The 17143-nt window shown below is 38.2% G+C and overlaps 3 protein-coding genes across 4 annotated transcripts; all 3 read left to right on the plus strand.

Moving 5' to 3' along the window:
* Positions 1-726: 726 nt before the first annotated feature.
* On the plus strand, positions 727-7474 carry LOC114533812 (cartilage oligomeric matrix protein-like). The gene is made up of 24 exons (XM_028555412.1): positions 727-753; positions 829-910; positions 1510-1915; positions 2165-2339; positions 2444-2567; positions 2642-2736; positions 2809-2863; positions 2960-3099; positions 3255-3392; positions 3588-3662; positions 3860-4021; positions 4096-4200; positions 4300-4407; positions 4525-4684; positions 4815-4933; positions 5018-5156; positions 5522-5617; positions 5721-5899; positions 5996-6044; positions 6198-6394; positions 6464-6538; positions 6628-6725; positions 6820-6959; positions 7179-7474. The coding sequence occupies exons 2-24, from the start codon at positions 850-852 to the stop codon at positions 7241-7243; spliced, it is 2961 nt and encodes a 986-aa protein (XP_028411213.1). The 5' UTR covers positions 727-753; positions 829-849; the 3' UTR covers positions 7244-7474.
* An 83-nt stretch (positions 7475-7557) lies between these two features.
* LOC114533826 (centlein-like) lies at positions 7558-9161 on the plus strand. The gene is made up of 8 exons (XM_028555433.1): positions 7558-7854; positions 7952-8016; positions 8148-8236; positions 8426-8528; positions 8591-8655; positions 8743-8860; positions 8934-9014; positions 9114-9161. The coding sequence occupies exons 1-8, from the start codon at positions 7833-7835 to the stop codon at positions 9159-9161; spliced, it is 591 nt and encodes a 196-aa protein (XP_028411234.1). The 5' UTR covers positions 7558-7832.
* LOC114533925 (centlein-like) lies at positions 8934-15323 on the plus strand. Of its 2 annotated transcripts, none has more exons than XM_028555554.1 (26): positions 8934-9014; positions 9114-9226; positions 9335-9370; positions 9561-9679; positions 9753-9862; positions 9953-10005; positions 10080-10145; positions 10250-10341; positions 10449-10500; positions 10580-10666; positions 10795-10910; positions 11041-11181; positions 11318-11418; positions 11535-11635; positions 11723-11790; positions 11952-12129; positions 12222-12716; positions 12796-12912; positions 13061-13158; positions 13348-13456; positions 13534-13593; positions 13669-13950; positions 14060-14245; positions 14339-14410; positions 14603-14681; positions 15144-15323. In XM_028555554.1, exons 2-26 carry the CDS (start codon positions 9188-9190, stop codon positions 15221-15223), a joined length of 2937 nt encoding a protein of 978 aa, XP_028411355.1. In that variant the 5' UTR covers positions 8934-9014; positions 9114-9187; the 3' UTR covers positions 15224-15323. The 2 variants fall into 2 exon arrangements, with proteins under 2 accessions (XP_028411355.1, XP_028411357.1); XM_028555556.1 differs by having other exon boundaries at positions 14603-14704; positions 15144-15233.
* Positions 15324-17143: the final 1820 nt, after the last annotated feature.

A 17143-nucleotide genomic window follows, 5' to 3' on the forward strand; every position in this document is an offset into this window, starting at 1 on the left:
CAATGTCAAACATTTTGCATCGGTGTTAGTTTGTTTCGCGGGCGACCAAGGGACCGAATTAACATTTATTCCGCGATAATTTGGCGTCGATGTGCTCTGATATGCCTGTATGTTGACACATCTTTTGCGTATGAAGTAATGAACTGGCTGGAATGAGTTCTGAATTCTTTCCTGTCAGACTAGTTGTTGACAAGGCTTCATGTCAGGGCTGGGTCGCATATTATGCAAATGTTGCTCGTACCGCAAGTGTGTATCATTGTGAGCGCAGCGTATGAGATTAAACTAAGGTAGGGGCATTCAGGTTACATTGGGCTGGCTAGAAAGATGCTTTTGAATAGATATACCTTGTTTGTGTCATGAAATCAAGAAGATATGGACAATTTAATTACCTGTACATCTGGTGGATGGTGTTTGACTCTCCTTGTAGATTTCACTTAAGTCTGAGTGTCTGACCTAATTTTTAATATTGAGGGCATTTGTTGCCTTTTTAGGTGTTGCAAAGGAATGATAAAATGTCGGCTTTCTGGGTCATAAAGGCAGTAGGCTAAGCTGCATGTAACGTTTACACAACAGCACATTGCGTGAATCATTATACGTTTTAATCTGCCTGAAAAGTGCCGCCTTGCTTGGCTTAAGGTGACCATGTTCTCATTTTATAAGTATCATTAACGAGTCATTAAATCGCGTGTGGTTTAAAGCGCCCTTTCTCTTCAAGAAGCAGCGTTTTTCGTCAGTTTTGTTATATACGAAGTGGTCAGTTGAGGACGATGTGCTTTGTTTGGTTAAATAAGTATCGATCGTTAACTGTTTTTCATAATATTTTTCTAGATCATAAAGATTTGGTGTGAGATGTTACGATTTGCTCTCAAACTGTCGGTTTTGCTGACAATTTTCACATGTCAGGCTTATGGTGAGTTCAATAACGTTTCCTGGTGTTCTTAACCTCCCCAGCGTCAAAGATCGCTTCCAGTTGGTCCCGTTAAAGTAACTTTTAATGTCTAGAGTTACAACAGGAAGAAAGCCAGGGTATTTGGGTAGACTTGCGTTATCTAACAGAGACGGATATCAAGGAGTTATGATCAGACATCTGCGTATCAAGGAACTAAACAAACCTCAATCACTGTGGCGAAAGACACATGTACTGTCAACTGTGTTTATTATAGATTTGGACTTTAAGCAATCTTCACACGAAATTATGTTCAAACATCTGCATATTGTAGAAACTGAACCTCAATCACAGAGGTGATGATGATGACACACGAGTTATGTGTGTTTGTAACAATGAAACCACAACCATATTCTCGTAATTTTGCATGCTTGAGTAAATTAGCTTATTTGTACATCACGTGAAACGAACCGAAAGCTTTGCAGTATAAAATACTTGCGTGGTGTACCTACAAGCTAATTTACCTAAACTACAACCAGTCCTCGCACCGAATTATGATCAGATAACTAAATCAAAGCTAGCAGAAGTGATAGGTATGTAACCACAGTATATTTTCTCATCAGAAATCAGTCTTCTGACGACACTACTGGATGACCCAGGGGAATTTAACGTCGAACTGGACAGCGGAGTAAATCATCGTTCAGATGCCTTCAAATTCACCTCCCACGTTACAAAACTCCCATTACCGTTTGAAATAGCGACAAAAATCATCACGAATATGGACGCCCACGACGCTTTTATTCTTGTGGTGAATCTAAAGATTGATCCATACAACCATGGAACCCTGTTCTCTGCAAGTGGAAACACAAAGGAAGTTTTGCTTGATGTTTGGGTTAAAAGTGGCGTCAATCCTGCCGTTGGGATACGATATCTGCCGATCAACTCGTCTCAGGCTGAGATAATAAGTTTTGGCCCTGTCCGTGATTTCAGACTGAGACGATGGAATAAAGTTGTGGTTCATGTCTATAGGTATTGAATGTAATTCAATCAGCGTCTGTTTAGAACTGATAGAGCTATCTAGTAGAAATAAAGTTAGTTTAGTTTAGGTTTCCTCCTGTAGTAACACTGGATCAATAAGAGATGGTCCTTACTAGACCTCTAGGAAGAACAGTTTAGAACTGATAGAGTTATCCAGTATAAATAAAGTTATTTTAGTTTAGGTTTCCTCCAGCAGTAACACTGGATCAATAAGAGATCTTCTTCGTTTTGTGTCTTCAGAATTGGGGTTTTTCAATCAGTTGTGGATGTTTACGTGAATTGCGAAAAAATTGGACGACGGATAACGAGGAGTGTTTTGGATTTATTTGCCTACAAGAAACAATTCCGTCCAAACAACGTGGAGTTCCGCATCGCACAGAAAGGATATGGACGAACTGTACACTCACGATACATGGTGAGTTTAGTTCAAATATTTATACTCAAACCTTAAGTAACGATTAAAAACAGAGTACTGCTAATGTCGCAGGATCTTATAAACTAGTCAACTATTTCTCAAAGGGTTCCATGCAGGATTTGAGACTGGTTTTTAAGAGAGATGTCGACACATTTGTTGCCAAAGATGTGTGTCGAATTCCGTTTGATGCAAAGAATGAGTTCATACTGTCATATCATCGAGCATTAGGTACGTTACATGCCTGATCCTAATTCACATCCTTTCGTCCTATGATGTACATCTTTATCCCATCTTTACCACAGCTGAACCTGTCCGTGCTGAGTATGGTGGCCGTGGGGAAGCCACAAGTGAACTAGTGAATATGATCAAAGATCTACGTTATGATCTGACTGTCCAGGTAAAGTAAGTCTGATGCTGAGAACTCTAAAATGAACATTTAGTTCTCATAATCTTTTTGTTCATACACAAGACTGCTGAAATAAAATACGTGAGAGAGCTGGTTGAGGGATGCGAACTTTGCAGAGGTAAAAAAACTCCAACGATAATGTATTGGGTTCATTCTGCTGTGTTTAAATCCAAAATATCTCTGAAATAGACTGAAATAAACATTAAACTTTTAGTCACTGATTTCTGCGCGATGAAGCCATGCTTTCCCGGCGTTCATTGCTTCAACGCTCCCAAATCTAAAGACGGTTTTTACTGTGGTAACTGTCCGTTTGGTAGCCATGGTGATGGAATACATTGCGAAGATATTGACGAGGTGAGTTCTGCTGCTGGCCTCAGTAGGTAGACTGGAGTGCCAGTCTATGTCACTGCTGTGAAATTCCAGTATTCCAGGTCTCGCTCCCCAAATAGCCTGGATAGTTTCTGGATGTATTTTTATCGACATCTTTTTCTAACGTTTTTTTCCCTCAGTGTTATTACAATCCGTGCTCAGTTCTATCCAAATGTATCAACAAAAACCCTGGTTACACCTGCGATGCCTGTCCTTTTGGATACACTGGTTCTATCCCGACTGGCATCGGAGTCACGCACGCTGCAACGACAAAACAGGTACGATGATGAAGGTTTCTTCAGGAAGCAAGGAAGAGCGACGTTGTTCAGATTCGACTACCTGCACGTCCTTTCGCTGACCTGCCGCTCTCGTGATTGGTTAACTCAGTAGAATTATGACATTTGATTGGTTTATGTTCTCTCAAAGTTGTGATAGTGTAAGTCGACAAGGAACCGTCTTTTTTTTCAACATAGATTTGTGCTGATGTCGACGAATGTGAGATCAACAATGGCGGATGTGACAAGCTTGTGGAATGCAAAAACACTCCGGTACCTGTACAAAAACACTCCTGCACTGTACAATACAAAGAGTTTGTTTTTAATAAATACATCTTAACGTTAAGTGAGCGCTTTCTAGTAATTCTAGGTGCTCAGGAAATGAAGACAGACTTGTTTATGGGCCCCGTTCTTGCCGGCATTTAAATGCTGCCAAAACAATAATTTTGATCATTCTTCTTTCCCATCAGGGCAGTTTTGAATGCGGACCATGTCCGTCAGGATACGAAGGTGACCCGAAGATTGAGTGTCGCTTTAAACAGTATTGTGATCCTGATAACCCGAAGAGTAACCCATGTAATATGTATGGTAAATGCATCCCGTTGAATGATGGAAAAGAGTACAGATGTGAGGTAAGTGTGTTCGCGGCACTGACCTCAAAATCACGCAACTGAAGTCGTTGAAACACCAGATTCTTATATTGTAGTGCCGTATTGGTTTTGCTGGAAATGGCGCGAGTTGTGGCTATGATAGGGACTCCGATGGATATCCTGATAAAGCCCTCGACTGTAAGGATAAGAACTGTTTAAAGGTAGGAAATTCTTCTCTATGAAGATGGTAATGACCCAGACTCTCGCATACAGCAAAGATGATGCATATACGAAGTACATTTATTCCGTTTTCATTGAAGGATAACTGTCCTTACAAATCAAATCCGGACCAGAAAGATCAAGATGACGACGGCGTTGGAGATGTCTGCGATAGGGATGTTGACAATGACAGAATAGAGAATGAGAAGGTAACTGTTACAGTACATAATATGAAGTACCTATCGGAGTTCTGCTCCTCATTTTATCCAAACGGATCTTTGGATCTAGAAAGGGTAGTTAACTGATTCTTGTTGTCCTAATCACAGGATAACTGTCCATGGAAGTCGAACAAAGACCAGCGCGACTACGACAGTGATGGTATTGGTAACCTGTGTGATAATTGTCCTGCTGTAAAGAACCCAACTCAAGAGGATTTTGATGAAGATGGCGAAGGGGATGAATGTGATGAGGACAGCGATGGTGATGGTATGAATAAAAGCTTCTTTAGTTTGTTTTTTAAACCTACTCTGAAGATGTGTCTTTTACGGCTCTTTTACGTACGTTTTGCTGGCTCTAAGTTTCCTGGTAGTTCAACATCATAACTCTGTGTCTCTAGGGCACAATAACGACAACGATAACTGTCCTCTGCTCTCCAACGCCGATCAAAAGGACACGGATAACGACGGCAAAGGAGACGTGTGCGATAATTGTCCATTCGCAAGCAATCCTCGCCAAGTATGATACTGAAATTATTCGTAGTCAAATTCACCATGATTACGAGCTTTAGTTAATAGCTATATTACTATTTATCTTTCCCAGACTGATAGAGACAGTGATTTGCTTGGTGATGTTTGTGATACCAATGTTGACGGAGATCTTGATGGTATTGAAGACACAGTTGATAACTGTCCTCTTGTTAGTAATCCTGAGCAAAGAGATGCCGATGATGATGGAGTGGGTATGTTTATATGTAACTAAATAACTCCCCAATCTTCTAAAGTAGGAATTCTAAACTAAGCTAACTTTATAGATATTGGATAGCTTTCAGACAGGTCTGAACTGTTCGTCTTAGAGGTCCAGTAAGGATCATCTCTTATTGATCCAGTGTTACTACAGAAGGAAACCTAAACTAAACTAACTTTATTGACTTTATTTATACTGGATAGCTCTATCGGTTCTAAACTGTTCTTCCTAGAGGTCCAGTAAGGATCATCTCTTATTGATCCAGTGTTACTACAGGAGGAAACCTAAACTAAACTAACTTTATTTATACTGGATAGCTCTATCAGTTCCAAAGTGAAGTTTGATTGTCTTGTTTTACAGGCGACATCTGCGATGAAGACGATGATAATGATGCAATTTATGATAGTTTAGATAACTGTCCGTTGGTAGCAAACAAAGACCAGAATGATACTGATGGTAAGATTAATTTTAGATGACATACAAAAAGCAAGAACGTGTTTATCAAAGTTTTGAAGCATTGATGTGCTGAGAACATTAAATAAATATTCTTCTTCTTCAGACTCTGGTATAGGGGACGTCTGTAAAGGAGACTGGGACGGAGATGGAGTCCCGGATACATATGACGCAAGCAAATACAACAACAAGATAACATTCACCGACTTCAGAAATTTACAGAATGCAGATCTTGCTGCAAGCGAAAAAGTTCAGGGTGTTCCTGTATGGGTTGTTAGAAAAAAGGTAATTCTTAACTCTTAATCAACATGGCCGGGATGATCCTTTACTAATCCATTCCAGGTAATTCTTCTTCAATGTGAATGTTTCACTATACTTCAGGGCACTGAGGTAAAACAGACTGCAAATAGTGATCCTGAAGTTGCCGTAGGTATGAAATGTAATATTTCCTCGTATAAGGTCATTTAAGAAGTTTAAGACTGGTTTGATTGACCTTCACCTGGATAAAGTTTTAGATTCGAGTTGAAATTCGACTTGGAATTGATCAGTGACTCAGAGTTCTCAAGTATTTCTCTGTTTTCAGGAAAACACAGATTTGCCGGAGTAGATTTCAATGGCACAATGTACGTAGAAGCAAAACACGACGACGATTTTATTGGTTTTGTCTTCAGTTATCAAGATAGTTCCTCATTCTATGCTGTGACTTGGAAGAAAACTGAACAGGTCTACTGGATAGAAGATCCCTTCAGAGCTGTTGGCATTTCTGGACTTCAACTGAAGGTAACAAGGAAGCAGGAAAGTTCTGATTTAAAAGTCACGAATGTCGAATCTGAAATTGTGTTGTTTTAGAAAGTAAAATCAATTACGGGTCCAGGAATCCGTTTGCGGAACGCTCTCTGGCACGGGGGAAGCACGGAAAACGAGGTAAATCTTCATTCTTAGAACCAACGAGTTTTTTAAAGAACAGTGTAATGAGATGAGATGAGCGACTAAAAAGATTTCGTTGTGATCAGGTTGAGTTGTTGTGGTCGGACATTAAACAAGTTGGATGGGAGTCAAATGTTAAATATCATTGGCGTTTAATCCACCGACCTCAGCAAGGAGTAATCAGGTCTGTAAATTTGCGACGAAGTTATTGTGCTTTGCACTAAATAGAAGCTGGTGGTTGGGACAAATAGTACCATTGAAACTTTTCCCCTTTGCAGATTAAAAGTCTTCAAAGGCAGAAGAGAGTTTGTAGACACCGGTTATATTCACGATAACACGCTGGCTGGCGGAAGAATGGGCTTGTACGTGTTTTCTCAAGCTGGTGTCGTGTGGTCTGATTTATCTTATCGAGCGAATGGTAAGCATTTTCTCTGTCAATTTTGTATTCAACTGTCGTTCTTGTGAAGGGGTATCTCGGAATATGATTCAACCAGACATTGCTTGTTGTCTGAGTGTTTTTCTGTATGAAAACATTGGATTAATAAAAGATGATCGTCAGTCCTTGCTAGGAAGAACAGTTTAGAGTTATTCAGGACAAATAAGGTCGTAAAGTTTTATACAAAAATCCTGTTTATAGACGAACCTGAGGATGATGAGAACACGGACACCAATGACAGGTTGTATCAAGGTAGAGGAAAATGAACAAATCCAGAACTTCGGGCAGGAATGTTGAAAACATTGCAACTGGCCCGTGAAACTGACTGGACTTTTGGATTGGAATCAGTGTATTCTTGCATGATAGACGTAACCTTGCATACGAAAGAAGGACTCTTCTCATAACTTGACGACGAAACTATTCATCACCTGCACGTCATATACACATGTAGGGATTAAATGAGAATAAATATCATGTACATAACAGAATAATGAAAGGTTATTACATATCTTAAACCGAGTTAGTTTAAAAGTTCTCGAAGGTAGCGTTCCAGTTTTTTCAGTTCAGTGTTTCCATCCAAGATGGCAGACGAAACATCGATAATTCCGTTACGTTCGTTTGGAGAGGATGTATTTCGCGACGGTGTGCGCAATTTTGATCATACTTTAGAAATGAACTTCCAAGTTTGGCTAGTTTCTATTCTTTTTGTGATCGGAAGCGCTGATGATTGATTTTGTTTTAAGTTAAGCGTATTTCCAACACGTGTGTTGCTCACTTGCTGTCTGTTATCTTCGTTGCCTTTTATTTGCTGGACATTTGACATCTATACTAATACTGTCACATCTGAAGAACATAATGGAGGAGAGGAATACAGCAGGTACGATAGATATTGAGTAGTTTTGCAAAACAAAACACCATGAAACAGAAATACTAGTATAAAAAACCCTTGCTAATTGTGGTGTAAACTTGTTTAGGATTAGATGTGAATGCTCTTGTCAGAGAAAATCAAGTTTTGTCAGAGAATTTGTCCAAGTGTTTGGTGAGTTGTGGGTATTCATTGATTCATAAATGGGTGTTTAAAGAAGTTGCAAAACTTGGAGAGTTGGAGACGCTGTGTCAGAGGATTGTTGGTCATTCACAAGTGTCATGTTTCTGTTTTGTCATTTTCAGGAGGAAAAGAATTTTGTATGGTCTTTGTGGAAGAAATTACAGACAGAAAAACCTGATCTTTCATCTGTTGTGAGCCTTGTTATGGCAAGGTAATCATCCTTCAATATCATTGTACATGTCACAAATAATTGGGTAGGAGGGGGGAGATTATAAGTGGGTGGGGGGGAATAGGAGTGGGAAAGGAAAAGAATTGGGGGCAAAGTGTTGAATGAGGATGAGGCTAGGAAGATAAAAAAGTCTGGACATCAATTTTGGAGCTGATATTAAACACTATTTAGAGAAAAAGAGAAGACTGAAGTTAGAGATGAAAAAGTCCTTAAGATTCTTGAAACAAAAGATCTACAAATACAACAGTTGGAAAGAGTAAGCCAGCTTATTTTAGTTTATTTTACCATTCACCTCAATGATCTCATATATAATGAATGTTGTTCCCTGAAATATAGGATAAAATAGTACTTTTTGATGATCTGAAAGTTAAAGAAGATGATCTTCAAGGCTATAGTCTTAGGTAGGTACTTCCAGCTCTGAGAGACCTGGATGCATTAATGCCATTACTTAATCCAAGGTTGTTTAATGGGAACTGTTTCCACTTTAGGCTACATGATCTTCTTATTGACAAGGCTGAACTACAGGAAAACATGGAATCCATGAAAACTAAATATGAAGAGAATATAAGGTCACTGGTTGAGGAAAATGGCTATTTATCTGAAGTGGTTGGTTATATCTTGTGTATCAGATCTGGTGAAATTTTATGAAATATTATCTGATAATTCAACAATTTTCTAGGTCCGTGCAAGACAAATGGAACTAGAAAATGATAAAAATACTTACAAAACAAAAATTGATGATGTTGATAAGAAAGACAAGGTATTGTTGTTGATAAAGAGAGATAAAGGTATATTGTCAGCTTTGATAGCAGCTGTTTCCAAATGACTCAACTAACTGGAATGATTTACTCTTTTGTAGAACTTAATGATGTTGTCAAAGATTTGGAACGCAGACTGGATAAATTGAATGAAGAGAAAATTGTAAATGCAGATATGGCTGAAGAGAATGAAGATCTGAAAAACCAACTAAATGTGAGTAAAGAGGCTGTTGAACAGCTTGGACCTTATAACAAGGTGGACAACTATTTCTTTGCATTAATTTTATGTAATGACATTTAATTTAAGGTACTTTTAATTTAGGGTCTTCAAGAACAGTTGAAAAGCCTAAAACAAGAGGTTAGTTTTTGGTCCCTGTATATCCAGGAATGAACCTGAAGGTACCATAGTTGTCCTGATTGAGGTTACATACTGTAATGCAAAATTCATTCTTTATCAACCAGGTCAACAATGTTTACATGTTCTCCAAAAGGAGAGCCCAGGTAAGATCACATTCAAAGAAATAAGTTTCCAATGTCTCATGTTGCAGCACCAGGATGGAATGACGACGTTACGACTCAGAGAACAGCAGCTACAACAGCACTCCAGTTTGAATCAAGAGCATAAAGATCTCCTGGGTGAAAAAGATAATATGATACAGGCATTAAGGTAGACGTTTCTTTTCACTGAAGTTTCTAAATTTAACCAACATTTAATTAAATAAACTTTAACTCTTGTGCAGGCAAGAAATGAGTGAGTTGAAATTAGTTCATGAACAGTGTGGAATTTATGCAAAGGAGCAATCCACTTTGATACAAAATCTGCAATCCTTGCAGGATCAAACACAGACAGGTATAGATAACTGGTGTGAGAAGTTTTGAGTAAAAAGTATGTTGACTAAAAACAAAAACAAATAACATTGTCAATTTGATCTTTTTGTAGTAATCAAAGCGCAAGAAGAGAAATTCAAGTCTGAGGTTATTGACCTTAAAGAGGTAATAAACAGAATTCAAAATAATTCAATTGAAGTTTATTCACTCAACTCTGTTTGTTGTGAACTCATATTTAGCAACTAAAAGATTCAATCAAACTACGGGAATCTTTGCAAGCGGATATTGAGCAGTCAAAATTGCAGGTTTGTTATCCAAGTTAGATTACGAATCTTGTTGAAGGAACATAAATAAAAGGCGCTAAGCGATACAATGACCCAAACTGTAAGCTTAAATCAATATTTAACAGGAATGTGAAGAGTGTATCACTCTCAAAGACGAATTGCAGACAGTTAAAGATCACAATAACGTGTTGTTGGAAAAGACACAAGAAAAGAACCGGTACAGCATTTATAAATCATATTCACAAATTTCCATCGAATTGCATTTCGCTAATACGCCGATATAATGCAATCATTTGAATTTTCTATTGTTATTTCGTTTTTCAGACGTATCTCATCTCTTGAAAAGACTTTGGTTGCCAAAGATAATGAACAAACCGTAAGATATTGTAGTTCATATGTTCTTGCTCGCCGAATCTAATCTTCATCATTGAATTGTAAGTAATTCTTTTGTCCAGGGAAATTCTCCGTCAGGAACTCTGGAAAGAAAGATTCAGTCAGCGGAGCAGAAGATTTTTGATCTTCAAAAAGTTCTGGAGTTTAAGGTACAGGTTTAAGGAGCAAAACGAATTGCAACTCTATGAAATGGCACAAATAAAGCCATTGAATTATCATAAAACGTGTGTTGCAGCGGATTGTGTTATTAAGAACTTTTTTCTGCTTGTTTTTCCAGCAAAACGAACTGGATTCTCTCAACGCGGCTCATTCAAACCGTTTACTACGCTACAAGAATCTTCAGCATGAACATAAAATTGTTCTCAAGCAGTTGAAGACCTTCGAAATTTCCAGGTAAACAGTCGTCCATAATCACTCTTTCTGAGACGAATCGACTGCAGCTACTGTATTCTGAGGGAAATCTTGCCTTGAAGCTGGTGATTTCGTGTGTGTACTTTTCTCTCAACTTTTTCATTTTTTTAAGCGACAACGAAGCACAAAATCATGTCGAGGATACGTCGATTCCTCGAGCCTCGCCTCGTTCCTTGCAAAACGAAAACAGCGATTCGGTTTGGAATGAACTGCAGCATTTTAAGACCGAATACGAGACTCTTCGTAATGAACGGTTAGTTATCATCACACCATTTGTGATTTTCAAACGTTTATCAACTCTAGGTACCCCACTCATAGATGTGAAGGCTCGTGTCCTCGCATTGTAAACACTGTTGTTCATGTAAAAATAATTTTTTCAAAAATTTCAGCGACTCGATTATGGAAGAGATCGACTCTAGACGCGTTGAACATGCTAATGATGTCACAACGATCCAGGAACTGCGCATGTGCCTTGAAGACGAGAAACGAGGTATAACCCGGTACTTTTTGGGATAGGGTTAGGATATTATAAGTACATGTAGCTGCTTCCTGACAACTTGCCGTGTTCGGTATATTGTTCAATCTAAATATGTTATTATCTACAAGGACTAGTGGAGCAGATCAGAGCGAATAATGTTCATGAAACTGAGGAATTAAAGAAAACAAGTGAACAATTGAAGAATGACAAGAATGAACTCAAGTTTCAGGTTAGATTCGGTTTATTTGTGAACTTCTGAATCTTTGGTGTCTGCAGATCACTCCAGCGTCTTCCTCTGACCTTGTTTTTGTTTAAGATTGAGAGTTTGAGGAAGAATTGGAGTGGCGCTAATGATGACAATGAATCGCTGACGAAAAGACTTGGGTATTGAAACTTTTTGATCATATTGCAGTAAAAGTAAAATATAATGAATTCGCAAAAATGTTTTGGGTCTTACCTGAGCTGGGGTTTGTTTGATAGATTACTCACCCGAGAGATCACAGGTTCAGGGTGTTTATTTTAACCTTGATGCCTTTTTCCTTCAGAGAACAAGAGCTGTTAGTGGAGCGATTAGCTGGGGAAATAGCGAAATACAAGAAGGAATTGAAAATTATGAAAAGTGAAAGAAAGAAAAGAAAGGAAAACGACGAAAGAAAGGTTTTGCTACAGGAAAAAACAACTTCAGCGGTTGGACGAAAGAAATCAATACAATTTGAAAAACAGGTAAGCAAGATCTTCGAGTTTTATTTCAATGCTCTTCCTTCGTGGATAATAACACAAGCCCGTGATATTCATTGTTATGATTCCTTTACCAGACACAAACTGATTCTTCATTCAAACATCAACAACACAAAACTACGAAAAAACTAATTCAAGACAACTCTTCTTTTCAACACAACCATCGCGATGCTCAAACATCGCCTATCAGAACATTTGCCGAGTTGAGTAATTCTGTCGAGCCTACGTCACATGGCGATCCTACGACGAGAGTTAGCGACCTCTCGGCGACTCATGACGAGAGTATTACCAAGGATGGCGACGAGATGCTGGATCCTCGTGACCAAAGTGCCCGATCGGCATTTGAAACGCCGGCAAAGAGATCTCGCATGAGGACGAAAAGTCCGGCACACAGAGAGTCTAAAAGTATGCGACAGAGAGTTTTGAGCCTCACGCAACAAGTGGCTGCATTAAAATCGGCAAAAGATTCTCTTGCAAAATCCCTGACTGAACAAAAGTTTTCAAATGAAAAGCTACAGCATGATTTGAACTTATCTCAACAAAGAGCAAAAGTTTCCAGACAGACAGTGGAGGTATAAAATGTTTCCCGCTTGCGATAGCAGACCAGACGAAGTTCTTGTAATTTCAATGATGTTTCTTGCTTTCTGACAGCGTTTGAGCAAAGAGTTGGATGACAGTCATCGCCAGAATCAAACGTTGCTGAAGGCTTCTAAAGATTATAAAATACCATCTTATCCAACTGAGAAACATCTTGAGGATAGACTGAAGGTTTGTTTCTCACGTTGTTGTTGTGGACGGCGCTTTATACTAGAAACCACAAATTAAGATTTCGCCCACCACGAATGAGATAAGCTTCTTTCAGAACCTCTGATACAGTCTATGGTGGTACATAATTGCATTTTTTGCTGTTTTGCAGCTGTCTGCCAACGAGTGTTCTCGCCTGTCCCACGAGCTCAAGTCAGCGAGAAAAACGAACGAGGAACTACAAGAAAAATTGAAGTCGCTTCAAGAAAAGTACTGTGAATATGATACAGAACTTTATGAGCAAAGATTTTACTTCATGTACACGTCGTTACATACGCTTGCCTTTCCTTTGCTCTGTTAAGCTTTGCTCTGTTAAGCTTCTTCATTTTAATCCATTATACAATACATGCAGTATGTAAATAGCGCTGAAATAAGTTCATATTGTTTACCTCCTCGTAGGAATTCCAGAAACGAGCATATTTTGAACCAGAAGAAAGTGTTTGTCGATGAAATGCGATCAAGATTGAAAGCAACTCTCTCGAATCTTGAGACAACTCAGGAAGGTTTGGTAAGAAAAATACATAGAAATTCTGGTTGTCAACTTTCAACTTAAATGTCAACAAAGTGTCTCAAACATTTTTGTAGCAAAAGGCGGAGGAAAGGAATCGTCAAATGACCGAGAATGAAAATCAACGAAAAAATCAGGTGATGAAGTTTGTCATTAAATCTTTTTACTCTGATGTAGTTCTGACTGAGGTGTTATTACGATTCCTCTGCTAGATGGATTTCTTGAAAAGTCGCCTGGAAACTGAAATAAAGGAAAAGAAAGAGATCGACAAACTTTATTCACAAAGTCAAGAGGAAATCAAGAGAAAGGCGAAGCTGCTGACGCGGGCTCAGGCATTACGTCACGAGGCAGAAATGGCGGTAAATGAAATGGAGGAGGCGGCAAAGACACAGTTACATAATCTGGCCAATCAGAGTCAAGTTACACTTGGTGCTATTGAGCAGCGCCTCAATGAATCAAGGCGAAAACTTGGTGAATTTCAAATCTTTGTTAGGGTACGTTTGGTCAGCTCTTTGATGGGGTTCTATAACGGCACGTATACCAGTGATTATAAAGAAAGAAAAACAACAAATATTCTTATAGCTTCTGTTTATTCATCTTTAGACGTTAACACACAAACTTACTGACCGAGTAAAAAACAAGAGATCGGAAATAAAGCAGATAAACTTTCAGAAATTCGAAGACGAGAAACAAACAGCGTCTATGGTTCAAGCATGCGAGCTTGCCAGTTCGATTCTTAACATGTCTAAATTAGATATCAATGAGTTTCTTGATGTCAGTGTACATGAGGTACTTGTCTTGTTTTGTATTTGCAAATATGTACAGTTTTGAATTAAAAAAAAACTATTGAGGTTGGCATTCAACTGCTTGTCTTTATTTTAGAATGAAGACAGTCTAGTGCAGGATCAAATACACGAATGGAGAACACACGTTGAAGAAATACTTTCAAATGAGGTGAGTTATAGCCATCATCGTTATTTTAAGTTAATGCATGCAATGGTCACTACAATAATTGACCACACAAGAAGAAAGCTCTTTCTCTCTGCATGCACTACCATGGCCCTGAATCAAGTCAATCTACCTCTTATAGCTGGACGAAATTTTGTTTATAAGAATATGATAAACACCTCTCTCCATTTCATTTAGGGATCCTTTGCGACATCTTTGGCACAGTTTTTCATAGAAATTGTTGAAAATCTTGTCGTGTTAGAGAAAAGAATTGATGGTGGGCAGATTTAAACATTCATTGTAGGTGTAATATATTGTAGATATTTGTATATACGAAGTCGAGGTTGCACAGCTATAGTTTATAGTGCACTGACCTTATAGGAACAAGTGGGAGTATTTGATATACAATCGCATACGCGCATGGGACTTCACATTCCAGGGCAGGTTTTTTAACGTATGTTTACTCTTTTTTAATGCCGGCAAATATTCAAACAATGCGAGATCTATATCGTGTTTTTTTCATCCATCAAAATTATCACCTTTAGTGATGCAGCAGATTATGAGAAATGAGAAATATTATACACAAATTCAGCACTTAACTTTAAGTTTATCCCTCCAAAAATAACAACATTGCATGTAATCGTTTTATGGAAATATGCAAATGATGCCAACATCTTGACGGGTTGACCTTTGCCAGATTATCATGATATATCACTGACGATGTGCATATAAAATATAGTATTACATTCGACGACAGTCAAAACAAATTTCGCCATCATAAAATCGTCGCAATGTCGTGGATTGCCTTCGATTACGTGAAATATCCACCACGCAATTTAAACCTTGGCCATCAAAGGCTATCTCAAGAGGAAATTGATGAAGTTGTGAACAGGTTAAGCGCTGTTAAAGAGAGGACGAGAGTTGGTGATGAACGAACTCGGCAATCGTCCAGTTCTACAAAGCAACGTAGATCTGATATCAACGAGCCTTGGTCGAGGAAATCAGAAAAACTAGAGCAAGACGATATTGATTCACTTGTTGATCGCTTGTCGAAGGAGACGATGAAGAGAAGTGATGAAGTTAAGAATGAAAAAACGATCGTAACTTCGTATGCTTGGTGTGATGGCAGACTACTTCATTTTAATCCAAAACCTTTGGATGGCACATGGCATTAACCACGATTTGGTGGCGTTTAGTATAACTGTGATGGTAGATTTTGATTGGAGATTTAGAACTCGTATGTGTTGAACTCTCAAGCCACAGTGGGTGCTACTCCCGCTTACATGCAAACACAACTCAGAAAAACGTCGATAATATATTTTAAGATACAACTCAATTCTGTACAAATATATTACTATGAGATCTGATCAAGCTCTGTTTTTACAAGAATAACAATATATTTATCTATGTTTTTCAATGTTCCTCAATTTTTCTTCGTATTTCTTGGATTTCTTTCTCTTTTTGTGACGTCTCCTCGTTCCATTGTTTATTTCTTGCGATCGTCTCCTGTAACTGTTTTCTCGTCCACATCAATTGAGCCTGATTCTTCTTCTGCAACGAAAATCAACCTTTTTCTGAGCTAACACAGTTTTCATACTTGACTACTGTGATATTCAAAGCAATACCTGCAATTGTTCGACATCTTTCCTTAATTTTCCCTGTCTTTCCTTCTCATCTGAGATCTTCAGCAAGAGACACATAACGCTATTAATTAGCCAAATCTCATCAGCAAAAATCATTTCAACAAACCTACCTGAAATCTTCCTTTCAAATAATCTTTCATTTCACTTATTGATTCATCCAGTGTGAATATCTCTGCCATCAAAATCTCCTTCGTTTCCCCAGACAAAAATCGTGGAATATCATTGGATTCATGTAGATGTTTTCCTTCAAAAACATATATGAAAGACTTGAAAGAGATATAATATATCTAGCCACGATATTACTCGAAGTTTAGAGCTCTCGTTTAATACCTACTTTCTATATTTAACATCTCATAATGTTTCATCGTGTTTGTTATGTTGACATTCAAAGCCTCGGTGCTCTCAGCCAACTCAGAGAGATGCTTAAATCTCGACATTTTCTCTTCATATATTGCATAGTTACTACATAAAAGTAGGAAGACAGATTATGCTGTGAAAATTGATAATTATTTTACTTAAATGTTACTAGTGAATTGTCGCAGTTTTCTGCAACAATTTTCGACCGTTAAAAAGAAAGACAGACCATTTTTCTTTTCCTGAATCGCTCTCTTCGCGGGAGATTTCTCCTTTTAGCTTTTCTGTTCTGCAAACTAAAGTGTTGATGTCTCTTTGTAAGCCTTCGCAATTTCTCTGGCAGGCATCGATATCATCTTGAAGTAAGTTTGACTTTCGTAGAACTGTTTGTACGTGTTTTTCTGCTGCAGCTCTCCAACGTAAAACTATAACATAGTTTCTCGAGTTATTTTCATTTGTTGTATTTTTCGTTACAAAAAACATTTTTCTTCTACATACCTTCGCGATGTTCAGCCTATATGAATAAAAAACAAACGTAACATGGTATTTTTATTTGCTTTTTTTAGAAAACCTGGCAATATATTTCCAATCACCTGAAGTTTTTCTAAAAACTCAATTCTTTTTTCGAGTCTCAAAACTTGACTTTTCTGTGCGACAGCGACCTCGCCAGCAAGCGCAGGCAGACTTGAAGTGTTTTGAACCAATTCTGCACGTTGTGGTGTCGTTGTGCTTTCAATCTGGA

The sequence above is a fragment of the Dendronephthya gigantea genome, unplaced genomic scaffold (assembly GCF_004324835.1).
Source record: "Dendronephthya gigantea isolate DGI-Jeju-01 unplaced genomic scaffold, DenGig_1.0 000095F, whole genome shotgun sequence".
In the NCBI taxonomy this organism is placed as follows: domain Eukaryota; kingdom Metazoa; phylum Cnidaria; class Anthozoa; order Malacalcyonacea; family Nephtheidae; genus Dendronephthya; species Dendronephthya gigantea.